Source organism: Ptychodera flava, chromosome 1, assembly GCF_041260155.1.
Source record: "Ptychodera flava strain L36383 chromosome 1, AS_Pfla_20210202, whole genome shotgun sequence".
Classification (NCBI taxonomy): domain Eukaryota; kingdom Metazoa; phylum Hemichordata; class Enteropneusta; family Ptychoderidae; genus Ptychodera; species Ptychodera flava.
The window spans coordinates 13,786,308-13,809,522 of NC_091928.1; the positions used below are offsets into that span (position 1 = coordinate 13,786,308).

Sequence of the window (23,215 nt, forward strand, 5' to 3'; positions counted from 1 at the left end):
TTAGAAATACAAAAACGATCATTTTCATTTTCTTTGGATTTCATACGATAAAACCTGGCTTTTCTCTTTACAGTGACATACCAAGTCGATAATTTTTCGACAGTCGCATTTTGGGTCACATTCCGACTGATTTCTTGCCCTGTGCATTATCTGTTGTTTTAACAGTGTATCTACATTTAATATTACAAAAAATATTCGTACTTAATATCAGCTTTATTATAATGCAAGGACTGTGATTGCGTATGTAATGGCGATATAATTATGCGTACACTTATACGCGCCAAAATATCGAAGCAAAATGCTCGCTACCGCTTCTTCAACTCGAGAGACACACAAATATCAGCATGGACTTAATTTGAGCATGAAGAAAGAAAACTGTTCGCAAACATACAAATCAGTAATACTTTTACTGAGACAAAATACAGGCGCAAAGTTACTGGTAGTAGGCTCGTCTATCCGATTTCGTCATTGTGAGCACATTCATCTACGTTCGTAGACTGCGCAATATTTTATATTTTTGAAACACTTCCCAAATGCCCATTTCACCCAAAGTTTGTTAACCAAACGTTACATTTTATATTTACGTCACCGTTTCAAAGACGAAATTTCTAATCGCACCATTCGTTAAACAATCGAGTTGCTGTACCGCAGTCACTCAATTACACCGGTATCGGGACAGACATCAGATACGCAGGCTTGTCATGAGTAATCATTCGATTCAAGCAGATGTGAATCTGTCTCTTCGAACACACGCAATATTCTTGTTTAAACGAGTCAAAAGCATTAACAGTAAATCCTAGCAAATTTTCTGACAACTTTAGTCGGTATTTCTCACTTGCATGACGTACATGTCAGTCGAAATCTTTATATACCAGGTGAACTTTATTAGCCATAGCGCAAGGTGATACCGGTTTTTCATACTCCCTTCGGAATGACCGCCGTTCCGAGTTCTTATGTCACCGTTCGAGTTCTTATGTCAACTCCCTGAATGAGTTTCTTTTCCCATGCTCTCATGTACTTTCCTACGTACGAGGTTATCTGTAGCCCAATTTAGCTATCTATTCATTGCTTTGAGTTGGTTTGTGCCCAATGCGAGTGTATGTGAGCGAGTATGTATGTGAGTGCTTTGTGTGGAGGAATCGCAGTCGATTCAGAAAAAGATTTAGCCAATCGGTTTTGAATGATGTCTTTGTTGGGTGACTTGATGACCACGTTGAGAGTTTGAAACCGATCGACGATGTACCGAATTTCTCCGAAGGTTTGACTCATCGTGATTTTGCAAAATTATAGTGATGATACTTCAATTACTAGGTGAGGACATTGTCACGTTGAAACACCGCCTTGTTTCGTAAAAAGTCATGACAGTACACTTTTGTTCACATTTCGTTTCACAACACGCTTAGCGTGGTACCCTGCAGTCTTAAGGTCAAAGTTGGATTGATTGTCTTCGCTCACGCACAAAGGACATGTCATTTATTGCCACAGACAAAATACATCATGCTTCAACGATTGGTTAATCACGCTTTAACCTTCAAGGTGACAACTCACATTTGTCAGCTGACATGATACTTAGGCGCAGTTATTACAATCAGCAGAACGTTGTCGAGTAACGGTCCGATTACTATCACTCCGATACCGGAAATCGGTAGAGAAGAGCGCAATATTATTAAAATCGGCCATACACGATACAAAACAGTTCTCAGAAGGTTTTGTTACACATGTAAAGATGCATGCGTCACTGTGATGGCGTACATGATATATCGTCTTATTTTGTGAAGAGCTTTGTCTAACTTGTGGTGAAACTTACAAAACTTGGCATAATTCATCAGTATCAGGAGAGAGAGATTAATCGAGGAGCATTTTCATTTAAAACTGTCCGTCTTTATCGTGTCATACAGGTATGTACTTTAACTATAATCGTTTTCAAAACCCGCGGTAAGAAAATAGCATACAGAGCGCAATGTCAGCTATAGGAAATTTTAGTTTCGACCTCCGTGTTAATAAGCTAACAAAGACGGCCAGCTCATATCATTCATGGCAGTTTTTAATAAGAATGCAGCTTATGATGTCCTGAACAAGATTATCGTTACTATTAACCATTCTCTTTTCATAACCTTTTTCGTTTCCTTTCACTTTTTTCAAGAGACACAATTCAGACGGAGAACAACAATGAACCAAAATGTGTCATACATCTTGTATTTCATCTTCTGCATGGCTATTTCCGTTGCCAAGGTAATATGTTTGTAAATTGTACGTGTATAACTTTAAACTTGGCTTTTGTGACCTTTCATTTCTTTATTTTTGTTTGTTTGTTTGTTTGTTGTTTGTTTGTTTGTTTGTGTGTTTGTTTGTTTGTTTTTTTGATTGATTGATTGTTTTCTATTGCAAGATGAACAGTCTTCATGTCTATGATAGACTTAATTTATGTAATTAGGCCAAGAGATCCACATCTCTCAAGTTTATTTATCTATTCCAATTGTTTATTTGTTTGGTTTCGTTCTTTGTTTTGTTTGTTTTGTTTGTTGTTTTTGTTGTTTTTTTTTCGGGGGCCTGCTAATTACACGCGAGAAACCTTCCTAGTGATACTGCAATTATTGTGGAAATGGTAGTAGTATGATAGTATATTTAGATGTTCGTTGTTGATGATTGTCCAACTATTCGCAGATAAGGCAACAATTATCGTGTACAGTAAGGATAAAATAGCCATTTTTCCGTATGAGATAATGCCAAAAATTAACATTTGAGGACTGGGTTTGGTCAAAACGATCTAAATGAGTCACGAAAATTGGTGGTCTTAAATGTGTGGTTTTTTGAACAAACGTTAATGCCTTGGGCATTAAATCATCAAATTGGCAATTTGTCGACAAACGCCCGTCTAATTGTTACCATGCAAAAAGGAATTGTATAACAAAGACAAAGTGTATGTAATGTGTGAATGTCATGTTTTAATCCCGATCTGTGGTACTTAAGCCTCCAATATGTTGATACACGCTAATAGTTTACGCTGCACGAAACAAAATTTGGTACTAGAGAAACAATCTACTGGAAATGTACATTTACCCGATATTTTACATGTAAATTTAACATGGCTATAATTCTGTGTTAACTCAATGGGGACAAATACAGTTTTCGAATTTCGAAAAAAGAAGACGGTAAGAATAAGAGTCTCTCTCTCTCTCTCTCTCTCTCTCTCTCTCTCTCTCTCTCTCTCTCTCTCTCTCTCTCTCTCTCTCTCTCTCTCTCTCTCTCTCTCTCTCTCTCTCTCTCTCTCTCCCCCCCCCCTTACAGGGAGAAAACTGCACCGAACCAAATTCGTGTGGACAGATTTGCCAGATTGGTCTAAGTGGTGAAGACGTGTGTAGTTGCCTGGAAGGATACATGCCCGTAGGGAATGGAACTCAGTGCCAAGGTATCGACGATTGAACATTCGTTTGCCTACATTTCCATGTTCGGGATTTGAATGTTTGCGAAAATATGACTGTATCTTTGTCTGAACTCCCGCGTCGATTTCACGATTCTGAAGAGTTTCAATTTTCAAGTTGAATTCACGGTCAAGACTGCAGCTACCTGGCCTTCTATGACACTTCCTTACAAGTATCATTCATGAATGGGACGAGGTAGGCCAACGTGACACAAAAAATATGTACAGCAACTAAACTGTTACAACGGCGCTGTAACATTGTGCCATTGGCCGTTATGCAACTCTGATGTTGTTGTAGAATATTTTTATATATGATCTTGATAAATCATGTCACTTTGTTGCAACCAAGAGATTTTAATAACACACATAACTATCCATATTTTGGCAGTTACCATTCGCGCTATTGACGCCGTTAAAATAACAGCCATTAGCAACCACCCATCCCAAATTTACCCCATTCTCAACAAGCGGGAGCTTTTATATTATTCTGGCTTAAAGATTTCTTTAGACGTTATGTAGCTCATTATACTCCGTTGAATTAGTTGAAATGTCGTAATATTAGCTCCCGTGTTCATGTTTGGTAAAACCAAACTTCAGTGTTGAACGTGTGTGTTTACTATTGTACCCCTTCGACATGCAAATTGGTGACAATTTCGTCTTTTATAATTTTAAAAACGATATGTACACCTGCACATCTACCGTGTATTCAATTGGAATATATAGAACACGAATTTTGACATTTCGATTAACCCTAACCTCGTGGACACGATTTGTTTTTGCTTGTTCTGCAAATTTCAACAACTAAATACCCTTTATTAAAATATCAGACATAGACGAATGTGAGGCTGGAATGACACCACTGTCTGTCACCATCACTGTCATAACACTCCTGGATCCTTCTACTGTGCTTGTTTTGACGGATATCGACTGTTGTCTGACGGCGCGACATGCCGACCAGGTATGAAGACTTTCGAACACTTCCTCATGTATTTAAAAATCTGGCGGGGGAAAGTGCCACTTTTAAGGCAAAAGTGAGACTAATTACGTCGATTTCTATCTTCGGTATAGACATGTATAGCCCACAACTTCTCGATGAGAGGTGCTCTAGTATTGAAGTGGTGTGCGTAACTTGTGCGCAATCATCTAGTGTACACCATGATGGTGATAAACAGCAACCAAGCGGTCAACCATTGCCCCTTAAGCTGAACGTAAACAGGCTATTTTGTTTCCTGACCCTCAAACAAAATTACTTTCACCCATTCCGATTTCATTTCTTACGACATTCAAACATTGCCATGACGTATGGGACAGCCGCTAACCTTGTATGTCGAGAAGGCAGCACCAATCAAGAATCGAACTCATTACAAAAGCTTGCATGAGAGCCAAACTAAATGGGCCTTCAGTGTACACTAAGTACAGTACAGTTAAAATGCGCCCCGGCGACAGATATTCTAACTCTCAAACTTCACAATTCTTTTCAGATCTACCACTTGTGGGGGCTTATTTTAAGGCTCTTGGTATGAGATACATTTAATGCTGACGTGCATCGTGCTAATAAGATTATCTTTGATCGGTCAATTGTCACTATTCACAGCGACTTAGGGATTCTATTTGTATTGTTTTAATTATAAGGGTAAGATCCAGCCATCCAAATGGATAACAGCTTCTTAGACGCTGCACATTAGCCCTACATTTTCAACGTCTCTATCTTCTGAAATCTGTTTATTTTTCTCCTTCGAGTTCGGGGATTGCGTAAATTTTGAATTTCAAATATCGGTAAATCTTTGGTAAATTATTTCACTAGTACCATAATTTTGCACCCCCAATTTTATTCTTGACAGTGATTTTGAAAAAGAATGGTTGAAAGATTTATTGAAGAAAGTTTGAGTTTAAGTTTATGTCTTTCACTTTCGAGGCGCATACTACCTTAGGTTACTTAAGCCAATAAGTTGAGAGCTGTACTGAACTCGATATTATGGCACAGACCGCAAAAATGTTTCACTGAGTGTTTTACTGTCATCGAGCTGCAAGTAGAGTTTAAGTTGTGTATACTGTGTTCAGTATTTTAGCTAGTTCCAATCAAAAACACATAAACAACTTTTCACCTGAAACAAAATTCATGAAAAAGCTGAAAAGTGTCCCCAATCTCTTCCTTTAATTTATCAGATTTGCTTTTTTCAACCCTATCTCCGCAATGGTTTGGTCCAATCCAATTGTTTTTTTATTGTTATGTGGGAATTCTGCAATTGGAAATGGGGCGAAAGGGCTAAACAATAAATGCATACATAATATCCTGTCTTATGAAATGCAACATTTCAGTTTGTGCTGTGTACGAGTATCCGTGTTCTGATGGTCTTTGCATACCGAATTCCGGATATGTGATTACAAGCGGGACTGTGAAAACGATGAGGGCGAAGCTTTGTGTGAAGGTAGGATTTCGATATAGATTTGGCACATTTATTCTGAGAGAGAGAGAGAGAGGAGAGAGAGAGAGAGAGAGAGAGAGAGAGAGAGAGAGAGAGAGAGAGAGAGAGAGAGAGAGAGAGAGGAGAGAGAGAGAGAGAGAGAGAGAGAGAGAGAGAGAGAGAGAGAGAGAGAGAGAGAGACAGACAGACAGACAGACAGACAGACAGACAGACAGACAGACAGACAGAGTGAGACAGACAGAGATGCAGACACAAAGACACAAAGACGGGGAGACAGAGGTAGCGAGAGACAGATAAAGAGACCGATTGACAGGCATACAAACTGATTTGCAAACCAATAGAGAGACTCGAAGCGACCGGCTGACAGATGTCAAGATAATTACACATTATATTACCATGCTTTATCCATCGCATTTTAATTGGTTAGAGCTGAACCACGTGACTGCCCACAAATACACAGTAATGGTTTGTTTACATACCCGTGAATATGAATAATATCGTAAACATAGTAACTTTACAGCTAAACTGAAAATTGTGATTTGCACAAAGATCATAATCAATCATAAAATAAATCTCCATATTTGCAAAATATTTGCAACAAGCGCATTACTCACTGAAAGTTCAGGACCGCGTTGTCGTTCGCATGGGAAATTTTCGTAAATTTTGACGGTTTTTAAAATTCGTTGATAATATAATGGAAATAACAGGCGACGCGTTGACCATAAACGTTTATTTATTGGCGCGGGCGAGAGGAAAGCCAAAATTAACGAGCTTGGCACGCTTTGCCCGTTAATGTTTGGTTTTCCTCTAGCCCTTGCCCATTAATAAACGTTAATGCGTGGTCAGCGCGTCGCCCGTTTTTTATATTGTATTTACGTTTAATGTACATACCTTGCGGCAGATTATAAGTTTTACTTAGAATATCACAAACTGTCAATAAATAATGCAAAATGTATCGCTTTGCAGTGGTTACATTTCTTGTTCAACTTTATTTTTTGCAAAGTTTGTGGTGCACGTCGTTTTACTTGCGGAGATTTGTCTTGTATACCTAATGCCTGGGTGTGTGACGGTCAACACGACTGTCCAACCGGTGAAGACGAAGGACTATGTGAAGGTATGTCTACCTAAACAGGTATCACTATATTTTGTGCCTAGGGTCGGAAATATATCATAAAAATAAACAAAGTAGTGAAGTGGTGAATGTGTGTACATCTAAAATTTTCGATAAAGATTATGGACATGGGTGAGAGAGTGGCTACCCTGAGGATACACTGCATATTATTTGTTCTTTTTCAACTTTTAGAATAGAAATACCTTACCAAGGGTCCTAGATATTGCAAAAAAAACGATTGATTAAAGCCATGACAAAAAACTCATGGAGAAATTTCTTGGTAGGTTTTCCCGCTTTTACAAAGGTGATAGTTGCTTTTATCTTACTTTACAGTATTCACTTCATGTGCTAATATTCATACCACTGCGACGATGGCAAGTGTATACCCAAGTCTTTGAAATGTAACGGCAAGACGGATTGTACTGATGGAGATGACGAGGATGGTTGCCCAGGTGATGAGATGTAGATCGTACAAAATGATGTGTGCATATCTCTCATCAAACAAGTCAATGATGTCCCCCACTTTTGTCAGATATACCGCAAGACTTGTCATTGCCACCCGTTTTTGGTGTCATTCACTTTTGCAAACCATGAAAATCTCTATATCTCCCAGGCTATGACCTACCGAATTTATGTTTGTTAAGAGAAAGGGCGATGATATAACAGGAACAGGGTTCAAATTTTTACAATATAGGTATCACTAGATTTTGTGCCTACCGTCGGAAATCTGTCTTAAAATAGATAGTTATGCACAAAGTAGTGACTTGGTAAATTTGTGTATATTACCCAAATTTTCGATGAAATAGGTCAGAGTGGCTACCCTGAGGATACACTGCATAATATTTGTGCTTTTTCAACTTTTAGAATAGAAATACCTTACCAAGGGTCCTAGATATTGCCAAAAAAAAATGGATTATAACCATGACAAAAAACTATCTTTTAGAAATTTCTTGGAAGGTTTTCCCGCTTTTAAAAAGGTGAGAGTTGCTTTTATCTTACTTTACAGTATTCACATGTGCTGAAGATTACTACCGCTGCGACGACGGCAAGTGTATAAACGAGTCTTGGAAATGTGACGGCGAGACGGATTGTACTGATGGTGATGACGAGGATGGTTGCCGAGGTGATGAGATGTACATTGTACAAAATGGTATGTGCATATCTCTCATCAGACAAGTCAATGATGTCCCCAACTTTTGTCAGATATACCGCAAGACTTGTCATTGCCACCCGTTTTGGTGTCATTCACTTTTGCAAACTATGAAAATCTCTATATCTCCCAGGCTATGACCTACATAATTTATGCTTGTAAATATAATATTGGTCTCGTTTTCATTATACAAACCCTTTCTGATTTTTCTCGTTTTTATCCTTAGATATTTGTACTCCAAATCAATACTTATGCTACAGTGGAGCCTGCATTTCAGATGATGGGCGCTGTAATAGTACACAAGACTGTGAGCTTGGGGAGGATGAAATTGATTGCTCAGGTACAGTGAAACACTGTTGTAAAATGTCAAGGGCTATCATTAAAACTTACTTTTCGTTTCTGATAGATTAAATGAGATGCCTAGCATATAGATGCAAAGCAGCATGATTTGCGAAATGAGTTGGATGCCCACAACTCGCTATGAATACTTCTAAAGTAGAACACGCGTAGCTAGACTCCAATGTGATAATCGGCCTGCTTGTTGTAGACCCACCTTCCTTGAGTGATTTTGGTCATTTTTTGTTTTTATTGTAAATTTTGAATCCGTGTAATATGGTCTTTGAGTGGACGATAAGTTTGAAACAATAATATACTTGGAAATTTGTTAGATTTAAAAAAATAACATTGTAGGCCAGTTTGCGTGCCGTGTTTTTCTTATGTCTTAACGGTTTCCAGATTAGTCAAGGCAATCTCAAGAGCGTAAGTAGATTACGTTAATTTCGTCCGGAGGAGTGCGCATGCGTCAGTCTTCTTCCCAGCTGCCGGCAGGAAGTATGTCGTGGCTACTGAAGGTAGCCGTCGATTGCAAAAGCATGGTCCACAAAAGCGAAATATCAAGCATATGGCCGGAAATGAGAGAAAAAATAAAATTGTTAGAGTTACGGTCCAGCTTAAAACTCTAGTTTCCGATGCGTTGATAAGGTGTAAACTGGAACTGGTCGCAAGCGAGCACTGTAACGCAGAACGCTATGCTTACTCATTCAACACTAAACTGAGCTTCGAAAAAAAACTGGTGATACATCTTGTGCACAACTGTGAGGCTGCTCATTGTAGTTTACGTTATTTTTTCCTCATTTTACTATAACACGTATTTAACAAATCTGTTTCCGTACAAAACAAATAAAGGCCGAAAATCAAAGTAGTACGTCTTTGTCTTTACATGTCCAGCATTCAAAATTAATCGCCGCCGATAACCAAAACGTACATTTGTGTCCGCTATCAAATGACATGGACTCAATGCAAAGTATAGTCTGACATTCAAAACTGAACCCACCCCAATCAAACTTGGCTTACTCCCAAAATCCATAAATTAAGTCTTTTTCTGATGACATTTTACACATGTGTTTGTCTGCACCTTATGAAGTCCGACATTCAAAATTCAAAATTTGATTGTGTAAGAACACCGTCCCTTCACCTTGGGTGGAGGGACGGTGGTAAGAATGATTGCAATTGATCCAGTGCATAACTTGTTTCTTTGGGTTGGCAAGAAAATGTTCAAACTCTACTTAGAAAAAAATCTTGACACTCAAAAAACTACATATTCTCCAATACAGAATACAGGGATGACAGTGGCTTGTGATATTGGCAGAATACCACACAAAATTGCTTCAAATTATGGAAAGTTTTCTGCTTACGAATGGAAATATTGGATAACTATATTCTCTATGTATGTTTTGCACGAAATAATCCCACATAATTATTTGTTGTGCTGGGAGCGCTTTGTTTTGCTAGTTAATTTTTGCATCAAGTGTGAGAATCCCTATGGTAAAAGATGATAACTCCAAACATGCATCTAATGTGCCACATGAGGGAATGTTTATTTGACTATGGGCCTATAAGTGCCTTTTGGTGTTTTCCGTTTGAAAGATACAATGGATATTTTGGGGATATTCCAACCAATAATCGATCTGTTGAGATACAGTTTATGAGAAAACTTACTGTTCTAAAGTTTGTACAGAAGGTAGATATGAAGAGTGAGCTCAGCGAGCAATTTTCAACCCTGCTTGAAAGACCTGGGTCAAAAAAGGAGCTGTGTGAAATGAGTGATTTTTCTCTTTTGGCTGCTGCTGATGCAAAGTTTATGGAAAATGTTTTCTGGGGATGTAACAAATCAATCTATGTACCGACTGGATATGTTGAGGGGGTTCTTTCAGTTGAAAACACCGAACTACTTGAAGCAGTATATAAATTCATGTATCCAAATAATGTTGTGAGTGGATTGAGTAAACTTGTAAAGAAATATTCGTCATTGCACATCTTTGGGGAGAAATTTGGATCCCGACTGGGCTGTCGAACATTGAGAAGTGCAAGGGTGATGGCCTCATGGGGTAGTAGTTCTGGTGACATTGATATATCACCAACAAACGTTCGGCCATGTGTGGTTCATTGGTATTTTAGCCATTCTGTAGAGTTAGATGGCAAACGAATGGTACATTACTTTGCCCAGGTTAGATGGTATAAACCACATTCCGACAAATTTCCTGACACGTTCTGACATTTATGCAGGTGCATAAAGATGCATACAGTTCTACCTTTATGCTACATAAAGCTGTATAAAGAATATCTTTATTCACATTTATGTTAGCTTTATGCTGTGCATAAATCTGGCATTTCATCTTGTGGAAGTCAATCTCGATTGAAAGTATGCGATATTTCACGGCACAAATTCATGTCAGTATAGCATTAGAATCATTGCGATTGAATTGTTTTTAGGTAATTATAAAGTTATACAGTAAATTCAAAGAAACCAAAATTAAAAATAATAGAATAATTTCCATGAACTCGAAAAAAATTAAACAACCATGAACGTGTTTTTTTTTTCGAATCAGCAACTACTTTTTCCTGTGGATAAACTCAATCACGCTGGAAAAACAGCATGCTGCTGGTCTAATCGTCGTTATCATAGTAGTTCAACGGACAGTCGCCACCGAAGAACGACGAATGCTCGTTTCAACATATCAGAGAACGCGATATTCAACTGTTTGACTGAAGTTCACGTATTTCATTACTTGTACAAAACTCTAGAACGTCGCGATTTTATAATGATGCTTTCAGCGTGGTCAAGGATTCACATCTGTATTAGGTACATGTATACTCGAGAAGCCAAAACAAGTCGAGTTTCGTGTCCTAATCGATTTATTTCATGTTCCGCCAACTGCTACTTTTTATCTTAATATAAGAAATCGCTTTAGATACCAGATATTGTCAGGTGTTATATTTAGTTTAGCCTAACGAAGGGTTCTAACCTGGCACAACACAAAGTTAGCCCTGCACTATAAAGTGCTGCTTCTGAGGTCGGAAACCGCGTTATGTCTGTCCGTTTTTAGCGCCATGCCATGTTCAAGGTTGACTGTGGTCGTTCTTCAACACGCACATGATGCAGTATGGGACGTAAAAGCAAGCGTACGCAACACGGCGTCGAAATGAACTTCGTCTTTGTCGGTATGTACGAAATTCATTGTCACGTGTCACTCTCCGGGCAGGAAGCTTAAAACGCGGTGACGATTGTGCAACCAAAATACAGGAAAACACAATGTCATCGGACTTGGAATGCAAAATCACATAATTTTTACGAAGCATATACGCAGCCAGCTATTTCTTCGCTTGATAATCAGATTTAGCTGGTACACTACAGTGCATGGATAATACGCTAATTTGTATTTAGCAAGAAGATTATCCCCAGATGTAGCTGGGAATGACAGTTGTGTAAATAAAGCCTAACGCTTACGCCGCGAACTGGCCGTTTCAGTGTTCATTTTCTTCCAATTTTTACGTCATGTATCATTTCATTCATACCACAAATTCAGACAATTGTGTAAAAAGTCCAGTATTAATTATGGGCTGGGATATTCCACCGAAGATGTGAGCGAACCGGAATTTTAGCTGACTTTGTGCGACTCCAAGGGTCGCACACACATTCCTGCTATTTACTCCATTCCGTTTTTGGCAATGTATCGCAACTTCTGGAGAGTGTAACTTGGCGCAACATTGACGTATTAGCCTTATCTTTGCACAGGTTGTAGTCAGTGACTTTTTCTACAAAACTGTGTCTCAGAATACCGATAATGTTCCAAAAACAAAAGATATCATGACAAACGGGACAAAAACCGTTAATTTATTCAGAATCCACCACTTCTCACTTTCAAGGCTAATTGTACAAAAAACAAAGCGGAGTATCAAAAATCCAAGACACGGTCTTTTACACACCTTACCTTGCTATCGATTGCAGTAAACGGCTCACCAATTGCCATCACCCTCTCGTACTTAACACTTTTTAGTGAAAAAAAACACTCAAAAACACACATTTTGAGCAAAACAAACACACGCAAACAGGTCTCGAAATATTCTTACAATTTAATAATCTTCAATTGTCGAACCACCCAAACATATACTACATGTCGGGTTAAAGATTCATTTTAATGGTGAAAAATCAGGTTAAAGATAAGTGTCTGCGAATGTGGGTCTCCCCTTAATACACAACTCAAGCTGCAAATATGCAAATTAGCATTGCAAATTTCACTGGACAAAATGCTTGATATGTGCTTAGCATATTTACGTATATTGACGTATATGGAACACAATATTAATTGCATAGGTAACGTATATCTTTGTATATGGAACATTCCAATACGTTGATATGCGTAGCGTATTTTATGCAGATCATGAGTATACGTATTGCAGATCTTTGCACACTAAGTGTACACTGTAGTTTTGCATTTTATTAGTATACGTACGTGTATAATTAACGTATTTGACACATGTACAGAATCAGTATTTGTGTATATATTATAGGATTAGCATTCAATCAACACGTCGGACACAGCTGTATTCCATGACTCTGTCCTTCTATCATGTATTACAATTAACACCTGTATAAAGTTTCATCTGACCTTGGCCATAGAGAAGTCTGATTTCGAAGAATTAATTATGCAAATTAGCCTGAATAATGATGCCGGCCCAACTCACCTCAAAAGAATGATTTTGAGTCTTTGTCTGTATGCTATGATTGATTTGATCAGATTAGCCGTTCTTGCCAACGGAGATTCAGTTCATATGAGACACACAGAGAGACTGAAGACTGATACGGGTGCATCGTCTGGCAAAATAAAAAAAACGATGTGTTTCCGGTAACCCGACCTACCCTATTTTCTCAAACGTCGAATTTCGTTGTTTGTTGATGCATCACGCTTGAATAAACAGACTGAAAATAAACATGCAAAAATAATCCAGACCGAGATACCTTATTTTGGAGGGTTTGTTAATGGCAACACAATCCTCTTTTGCGCCTTGGCTAAGATATGTTAGCACGGGAGCTAAAAAGACCCCTGCCACGCTCCGTGAGGTTTACCGGATTTTTGCGTCACTTTTGTCGTCGAACGGACATACCACAGTACTGTAAATTATCATAATTCATTACGATTTTAATTCTTGGAGATTCCTCAGTGGTTTACAATGTCTCCCATGTTTGGACAAATTCATAGACTAAATGTAAAAATTCTGAAAACGTACTTTTCAGGACACCATTCTTCCCAGTTCTCATTTTAAATGATTTGGAAAATTCTACATGATTGACAGAGGAGACAGCATTTTATAAAAAAATCCACTAATTGTGTCTTTAGCCATACAGAATAATGTGATTGAAAGTAGGGAGACTAGTTGCACCTGTTTTATGAAATAAAAGGATATTGATTTTTTCCAATGGAAATGACAAAAGAAATTTGGATTCTAAGTTTTCAAAGAGAATGACCCCTTCAGTTCGTCGTTACTTGCTGCCCGAAAGTATGGCATTTTTAGTATCTATGGAATGTGACTTTTATGGTTGTTTAATGATTATTCGGAAACTTTCACTGATATAGCTAAACGTACTTTTACTAGATAATGTTTATCAATTATTGTGATGCTGCACATTATTGCTTTTATACAGAACAAAAAAGTTCTTGGAAAAGTAACCTTCAATGATACAAATCAAAGAGACTTGTGGGTAATTTATTGTACTGTAATGCGGTCGTCTCATGATACTGAACAATAGTCACTTAATTTGAAGATTCGATAAATCGCTCATGTTTGTAGACACAGATCTATAGTAAAGTGAGAATTATTCAACAGGTAAGCAGACTGTAACGAGAGCTCGTCAGTAGCGGAAATCAGTTTGCATTATGGCATGATGCAAATACTACATTGAGTCGCAAACACTTGTGTTGTTTTATCATGCAGGTGAAAACAACAATATAGCAGCTGGGAAACCGGCGTTTCAGAGCAGCGACCACAGTCGCACCATAGGAGAAGCATCTAGCGCCCTCGACGGTGACAAGAACGGTATACACATCCAGGAAGCTGCTCTCATACACAGAAGGATTTAAAACCTTGGTGGAAAGTTGATCTGCTGATGACGTACCGAATTATTAGAGTACACATTGTAAATCGAGACGATTGCTGTAGTGAGTTGCATAAACTTTAATGTCCATCACATGTGTATGTTAGATTTGCATGTATCATGATGGTGAGATGAGTCCATGCAAAGGTTCTGTCATTAGCCAATTCGTGATAAAAGCAACATTTCAGTTGAAACATTCTCTTTCTATGTATGCAGCAAAGAACCTTCATTCTTTCGAATTATGCTTGGTTGTGTGTATGTGTGTGTAAGTACATATACTTGTTTTCCCCTACTATCATAAGCATTGTACTATAAAGCATCTTTAGTGTTGCACCGTGGTGGCAAGTAACGCTTTCTACACGAATTTGCCGTCGAAAAATTTACAAGTGAGGACAAGAACAGCAAATACTTATACATGTAAAGGTCACTGAAGTTAAAGTTACAGAGCAAGTACATTTATTTTGCAAACGATCTTAAGTGGCCGCCGCCGTTGAAGTGAAACCACTTTGTACGTTTGTTTCAATGAGACACAGCGAAAGTTTTGTAATCAATCGACATTTAAAGAACACTTTCCAAATGATTGTTCGATCGACCCCGCCGAAACAAAATTGTATCGCAGATGATTATTTGCTGTACGCAACAGTTCATGGGCAGTTGTCTGATCGTCGCCATTGGAACAATATTATGTTGCAGACGATCGCTTGATTGGCGCCGTTGTGAGGGCAGGATACGATGAAAACCATCTACAGAATCCGATTTGCGGAAAACCGATTGGCCCCGACAACAGAGGTGAGATTGTTATCAATTGTCCTGGGAGAATGCTTGGAAGATACGTTAGTGTTGATATACCTGGTCGCCGTGACGCACTGTCGATTTGCGAAGCCGAAGTTTACGGACAAGGTAACGACGTTGTTGTTTTAAATTAGTGTGTAACTATTCGACGATGCATAAGCATCCAGAATTATAACTGTTGGAGGCTCTTCTCGCATTTTCACTGACATCAGTATGTAAAAAAGAAAGGAGCCCCTATGGCTTGCTTCATCGTCAACAAAACACGCCTGTGCTGTTAAATCTTGCATACTATTCTGTATTCTGCTATTTTAATTTGTAAAGTAATCTGTTGCTTGTGACATTAATGGCAATGGCGCATTGTCATCTTACCTTACCCAAAATGCTATCTTTTCCAGATATAAGGAATTGCTCGGACGGAGATGCTGCAGAATTTGAAACGTTGTCTTGTTGTCCGGGTTATGAACTTCAACAAAGCAAATGTGTCGGTATGTTACCTTGTTCATGTACGTGAGATTGACTCTGGTCTCAGTTCATCAGACATCAAATCACTCACATCTAGACACAGAGAGCTTCTTCCAATGTCTATGATGCAACCAAAGTCTATTAGGTTCGACTTTTTGAATTCCGATATATTAAGGTAGAATGCGCCTCGGGGTATTCGCACTCTCAATTTTTTTACAATTCTTTTCTGATCCATCTCTTGTAATGGTTCATTTAAGATCTCTCGGTATAAGAAAAATTTTCACCGTCTTAGTTTTTTTGAAAATCGACGATTTTATTTTATTTTATTTTATCTTATTTTATTGTTTCCAATGGTGGGAGGGCACATACATATCTACTACAAAAACTAAATTGCAACGATATAAATAGATGTCAGTCAAGAAGTCTCAGAGACCATATGTCTGTAAGATTTTTCCAACTACATGTAATAAATTCACTGTAATGTTGTTCTGGGAATAACAACTTTCCTCATAGAGTAAACTCAGGGATGGCGGCCATTTTGAACATGAGATATCGGTAAATCTCCGGTTAGTTGTTTCTCTTGCATTACAACTTCGCCGATAGGACTATGGCTGACCCTTACCTCTATGGAACTAGAAAATGACGTCTCTTGCTTGGAGTAGGGACTCTCACAGTGATAAATCGATACCGGTTTTGGCCGTGCAATGCAAGAGTACATTGCCACTTGACCATGAGTGTCTATGTCCGAGCGTAGCATCAATGACTTGCAATGTAGTAAAGTAACATCCTCGGAAGATTTTATTTTCTCACATTTTGATCCTGCATACCCTCTGTGTTTAAAAACTTAAACATCTGTCTGGTATCAATGGTCAATGGGCACTGAGTTTTCGGCCATAGCGCAGATTATTTGCAACACGCGTGGAGTGTTGACAAGCAATGAAGCGAACGAATACCCTACTGTTCACCATATCTTTGCCCCGAAAACAACTACTAGGCAGATTATATCAATTTTTCAAATTTCCATGGGATTACGAGAAAGTTGATGTAATCAGATAATTTTCTGTAACTACCAGGCCAATCATTACCCATTTTCCGAACGGTCTCTTGATATTCTTGTGGTGTGTCATGATCAAAGTTTCACTGTATTACAATGCTGTACTTCTTCCGAGAAATTTAGAAATAAAGATCGATTATTTTTATCATGTGTACACGTCAACGAGATGCTGTTGTTTAGCAGGTCATGAATGCCCGCTGATCTGAATAAAACGGCAGTGTTTCACACAAGCGAGATCGTCTTTGTCTACGTCTCGAGACTAGACGAACAGGAAGTTGACCTGGCAATTCATTTCGCATTCCAGTTTCTTCCAGTGACTCATTCCAAGTGGTTTTTTTTTCACAAACGAACAAGCTATAAAACATCTCGACCAGTATTTGCCCTTTGCATAAATAAAAAAAAACTAAACCAGACAGACAAATAACTACATAGCTAGATCATGTGGTTGGATAGATAGATTATCTGTGTGATAGCATGGACGTATGGTGACAGCGACTGTGTATGAAGATACAGTCAGAGAAGATACACGTAGAGGGACAAAGAGACGAAGAAAAACAGGGAGAAATGAGGCAATCATTGTTCGCCGCGTTCGTTCATTGGAATTTAAATCGACGGAGGCTTCGCTACACCAACAGGACTAAAATTCATACTTCATGGTCACTGTTTTGGCTATGGAATGATATGATTTTATAGTGACATATATCCCTTTAAACAAATTAGCGAAGATCGATCACAAAACTGTTTCAGCTGAGTCATGTTGAAGGCATGTCTGCAGTAACATAGGGTGGGGCACTGAGGGACCCTGAATGGGGATTACGATATTTGCGTTGGGTGCCTTTCAACGATAATTTGCAGTGAGATATCCTTGTTTTCGTGAAAATTGTCTTCCTTCAGTGACTGTCACTGTCAGTGTGTTTTTAGCTTAGGGGAACTTTTCAAAAAAATTGTGTACGACCGGTATATTGCAGTTTGTAAGCTATGTTTGAGCATTTATGCGGCTTATGTTGGCATAAACATGTTTATCTGATTTGAATAGAAAAGGATAACAACGTAAAAGAGAGTTCTGTAAAAAGCATGCGAATCACTACCAGAGGAATAATTTCGACACCTTTTCATGCTCCATGAATCCATCATGAATGTCCATCAAATGTTGTTTTGACAAGTTTTGCAATGTTTTGATGCATTATTTAGACAAAACATGGTCTAACTTTTCGCCAAGGGCACTTGGCGAGAGAAAGCAGCATGGGCCACGTGTGCACTGCCGTCCGCAGATAGGATTCAAAATTATGGTGAAGTCACCGTGGTTTAATGACCAGTTAGTAAATACCGCAGTCATGAGCGTTCGTCTTACACTTTACACCCTTTGGTGCAGCAAATACAGAGTCCGATCGAATCAACACAAATTCAAGTAAATCAAAGTCTGAATCATAATCCTTTATCTACGACTGAAAATGAGTATCATTCCGTTCAAGGCCCGGCGCCCCCTCATTATCACTGGCATAAACAAGAACCAGATATGAACTGAATATGCTCACGTGTTTTACAACAGGTTCATTAATAGTAGTGCGCTTCACAGAACAATGAGATGTATGTTATCGCTATATGTAGCAGGTTTTTTCAACTTCGCACAGTACTCTCAGAGTTTAATCACTAATTACAAAACTTTATTTAATATGCAAATGAGCTGTTCATTAACTTGACACTGCTCAATGCTTTATGGGACAATTAGATATCCATCAGATCAACATTTGTAGCACGTTTTATTTAATTTAATTTAATGCTGTAATTTTAGAGTAATGTCACTAATTACAAAGTTCATTAAATATGCAAATAAATCCTAAATTAACTTGACACTGTTCAATGATTCATAGCACAATTAAATATTTATCAAATCAATATCTGTAGCACGTTTCACAAAATTTTGGTGCCGAAATTTCAGAGTTATATACCTAATTACAAAGTTTATTAAATATGCAAATGAACCCTTAATTAACTTTACACTACTAAATGCTTTACAATACAGTTAGATATCTGTCGTATCAGTATGTGCAGCAGTTTTCATCACATTTAATGCAGTTATTTCTGAGTTATATGACTATAAGACTTAATGAAATATGCAAATGAGCTAATTATTAACTTGACACTGCTCAATGCTTCTCAGTACAATTGGATATTTATCAGATCAACATCTGTAGCAGGTTTCATCAAATATAACGCTGTAATTTTGGAGTAATATCACTAATTACAAAGTTCATTAAATATGCAAATGAACCCTAAATTAACTTCACACAACTAAATGCTCTACACCACAATTAGATATCTGTCGGATCAGTATCTGCAGCAGATTTCATCACATTTGGTGCAGTTATTTTGGAGTTATATCACTAATTACAAAACTTCATAAAATATGCAAATGACCTATTTGTTAACTTGACATTGCCAAATGCTTCTCAGTACAATTAGATATTTATCAAAACAATATCTGTACCCAATTTCACTGACTTGGGTGCCGTAATTTCAGAGTTATAAACCTAATTACAAAGTTCATTAAATATGCAAATGAACCCTTAATTAATTTCACACTACTAAATGCTTTACACTACAGATAGATATTAGTCGGATCAGTATCTGCAGCAAATTTCATCACATTTGGTGAAGTTGTATCGGAGTTATATGACTAATTACAAACCTTCATAAAATATGCAAATGAGCTATTTATTAACTTGACACTGCCTAATGCTTCTAAGTATAATAAGATATATATCAGATCAATATTTGTTGCAAGTATCATCAAGTTTGGCGCAGGAATTTCAGAGTTATCTCACTAATAACAAAAGTTCATTAAATATGCAAATGAGAAGATAATTGACATGACACTCACAGTATCATCATAATGTTCTTAGATTGTCATCTGTTAAAAGTTTCATGAAATTTTGTGCAGTATTTCTTGATATATGTCTACACTGTCATTACCGTCTCCATAGGGAAACCATTGTACGGAAAAAAAAACGATATTGCATAACTTCATTAATATGCAAGCCACACTAACCAAAATCTAATCAGTTCTTGCAAGTAGCATATAGAACATGTATACCAAATCTGACTTGAATCCGTTCAGGCGTTTTTGAGTTATCGTGTAAACAGACAGACAGATACACACACACACACACTAACACACACACACACACACACGGACAGACAGACAGACATCGCTATGACATTAGCCCACGTGTTTACACACGTGAGCTAAAAATCGGCGTCATCAATTTAGGGACTTTCAATTTTTAAAAATTTGATTCGGATGTAGCTTTACCTACACTAGGGGTATTTAAAAAATTAATTCGTTTTCCACTGCTTGATGTAAATGTTCTGCTGGGAGTGTTTCAAGACTGAGACAATCACAGTATCGCCTGTGTTGTTTGCTTAATTAGCAACCTCAAGAATGGTACAAATTTTCATGTACGATTTTCTTCTGACGGAAGTCCTTGTCTGATTAAAAACGTTGGATAATACGATTGTGAATTGCGAGGCTACATCAGGAAGCAATGCACTCCAGTCAAACACATAGACAATGTCTTTGGTTTTATTGTGAGGTGGGGTGAGGTAAGGTATACAGCTGCCGCTATGTCATAAGTATGGGAAAGTAGGGGTTATACTTGTAAAATGTGAATTTTAGTAGCAGTCAATAGTACAAGCTATAGAAGTGGAGCGAAGTCTGCACGCCACGGTCATTCCACTCGCTTTTGTGGAGTGACCGTGCTTACGTCGGTCGACCATTTTCAGCTTTTGTGCCAGGTGTTGGTACAACAAAGTGTCTTTCAGTTGTTTTGCACCGATTTCGCATCGCAGTTGCCAAGTGGCGTCAGAAAAATACCACGAAACCATAGTCCCTCGTGGAGGGACTGTGGCGAAAATAATATTCAATCAAACTTCACAGGAGAAATAACCGCTGTTTCCACACACTGCCTTGCATGCAATTGCTGTTCGAGTCGTTTGATTTTGGTATTATCGATGTCTACGTGATTCATACCTTCCGACCGGCTTAGCACATTATTATCTAACCCGAAATTTCGGGGTTGCATATATGGCTAGTTAGCATCGGCGAAGTTGTAATGTACAAAAATTTCAACGGTGACCCCGATTCTTATTCTTGATTTTGAAAGAAAATTATTATGGTTAAAATATTCCAATTGAAGAAAGTTTGACTGCAAGTTAAAGTCTATAACTTTCGAGGCGTGTACTGCATTAAGTGAGTGCTCTTACCTAGTGCTTCAGGTAGTTGGCACCACGTAAAGGAAAGACAAACTTTTGCCAAAAATTTGCTCACGCAAACTTTCAACCATTTTCTTTCGAGTTTACAAATAAGAATGAGGGTGATCATGCAAATTTTGGTACGTAACAAGAGAATCAAATTACCTAATATTTACCTATATTTGAAATTCAAAATGGCCGCCATCCCAGGGTTATCTCTTTGGGTTAAAATAAAATTTTCTTTCTTCGAAAAAAACAAAGGCTGTGAAAATTTTACTTATTCTGTACTTACTCCATCATTACATTGAATAAAAAAAAATGTGTTTTTTTCGGTAACCAGACAGACCCTAGAAAAGCAAACCAACCCTAGGCATGTTTTTGTGTATTTTCAAAACATTGTAGTAAATTTTCTAAATTTTACCAGCGTCGGGCAAATTGTCACCTGCTCTCGACACATAAAACCATGTATTCAGGCAATAATATATAGTATTAACTTTTACTTTGGTCATTGACATTTTAAACTGAGAATAATATGAGCCTGGCATTTACTCTCCAGATATCAACGAATGTTCAGTCTATCAAAGGTTCTGTGAACACGAATGCGTCAATACACCAGGATCCTTCTATTGTGAATGCAACCATGGTTACCGTCTAAGAGCTGATAAAAGAAGCTGCCAAGGTAAGTTTTAGCATGTAGAATTATCATTGGCCAAAATGAGTATGCAAACACAGTCGACCGTCGAAGGGAAAACTCACACCCAAGGGGGAAACCAAAAACATGCTATGATCCAAATGGTCTGCCAATATGAGTAATCATGTTGGGCCTTTTTTGTCAATTTAAATCATCAGTTGACTATCATTTGCTTTCCAGCTAGTCAAATTTTCAAAGTATTCGAGGTACAAAAAGATCACTATAAAGCAGCCCTTACATGTGAAAGCCATGGCTTATCTCTGGTACAAGATACAGACGAGGACAAACATCAGCGATTGGAAGATTATATTTTTTGACGGCATTGAGGGATGACGATTTCTGGTTCGATGCGAGAGCTTACACGAGCAGCGACGTAGAAAGTAGTGATGGTAAGAGTTTACGACCGTTTGGATTTGCCCAATACGTACCGAGAGGAAGTGCACTGTGTTTGCATCAAAAATGGTGAGATTCTAAGCATTAAATCATTCTGTATAGTCAGTGACAGTAATGGACATCAAATCTTTTCACACTCACGCTATTAACTAAAGCAGTGCAAGAATGTATTGCAATGATGCAGTATTTTATGACACATAGACAACATATTGAAACCCAAAGTACAAAATTTGAAGTAAACGCGTTCAGATAATGGTCAGAGACTCAAACAGGAAACAAGCATGAATGTAGTCAGAATTATGATAATATATAAAGACAGACTGACAACAGCCAGGAATACAAAGAGATAACCAGGGTAACATTCCCGAAGGCATTCGATAAGAATGATGTCACACTCATTGGAAATAGTCAATGCTATAGGACAAAACATAATTGCATGTGCTAGCATTTAACATTATCTTTTATATCGAAACACCAATTGATAGGAATTTCGAGGAGAAGACTAGCCGCTGGTATGACGACTACTGTGAAGAACAGAAGCCGTACATTTGTGAGACAACTAGTAAGTTTCATTATTATACACCTACGTCTGTAACCTGTGGAGTTTCGTCGTACAGTAAGTTTCGGTATCAGAGGACGCGGAGTCCAATAACTTTGACGCGGAGTACAATAACTCTAGGTGTTATTGGACGCTATTTGACCTTGACCTCAAAACACCTTCACGTTAACGCTAGGAAAAAGAAGAGAATATTTTACCTTTTTACAACAATATATATTTCTGAACATTCAGTACTTCACAAAACAAATCATGGTAAGTCCAAACCGGTGAATTTGAGTAAAATTATGCTGCTGACGTAAAATTAAGCAATAACCCCCGCAGCAGGAGGGTATACACGAGATTTTGGTACAATGCGCGATATATAGCACGAGCTAGCTGATAGGCGAGTGCTATATGGAGCGAATTGTACCAAAATCTCGTGTATACCCGACTGCAAAGGGGGTTATTGCTATTTTATTATATCAACTTGTTT

The 23,215-nt window shown here is 38.0% G+C and overlaps 2 protein-coding genes across 5 annotated transcripts in view; both read left to right on the forward strand.

The window, feature by feature from the left end:
- Positions 1-23,215, forward strand: part of LOC139142963 (uncharacterized) — a 424,363-nt gene that overhangs the window by 62,824 nt on the left and 338,324 nt on the right. The gene's annotated exons all lie outside the window — the stretch shown is intronic.
- LOC139130930 (fibulin-1-like) lies at positions 2,141-22,912 on the forward strand. Of its 4 annotated transcripts, none has more exons than XR_011552025.1 (10): positions 2,141-2,232; positions 3,289-5,850; positions 6,851-6,961; positions 7,965-8,081; positions 14,382-14,605; positions 15,235-15,441; positions 15,729-15,818; positions 21,657-21,779; positions 21,972-22,253; positions 22,670-22,912. XR_011552025.1 is itself a non-coding variant. In XM_070696785.1 (10 exons), the coding sequence occupies exons 6-10, from the start codon at positions 14,554-14,556 to the stop codon at positions 22,106-22,108; spliced, it is 609 nt and encodes a 202-aa protein (XP_070552886.1). In that variant the 5' UTR covers positions 2,141-2,232; positions 3,289-5,850; positions 6,851-6,961; positions 7,292-7,410; positions 8,369-8,448; positions 14,382-14,553; the 3' UTR covers positions 22,109-22,912. The 4 variants fall into 4 exon arrangements, 3 of the variants coding, with proteins under 3 accessions (XP_070552886.1, XP_070552893.1, XP_070552876.1); XM_070696785.1 differs by lacking the exon at positions 7,965-8,081 and adding exons at positions 7,292-7,410; positions 8,369-8,448 and having other exon boundaries at positions 21,972-22,912; XM_070696792.1 differs by having other exon boundaries at positions 3,289-3,409; positions 4,249-5,850; positions 21,972-22,912.

What these genes read in the sequence shown, in the direction of transcription:
- LOC139130930 (XM_070696785.1), top strand. Translation starts at nt 14,554, where the DNA reads ATGACGTACCGAATTATTAGAGTACACATTGTAAATCGAGACGATTGC. An exon ending in AGCCGAAGTTTACGGACAAG is followed by an intron (nt 15,442 to 15,728) that starts GTAACGACGTTG and finishes TATCTTTTCCAG; the next exon opens with ATATAAGGAATTGCTCGGAC. An exon ending in TCAACAAAGCAAATGTGTCG is followed by an intron (nt 15,819 to 21,656) that starts GTATGTTACCTT and finishes TTTACTCTCCAG; the next exon opens with ATATCAACGAATGTTCAGTC.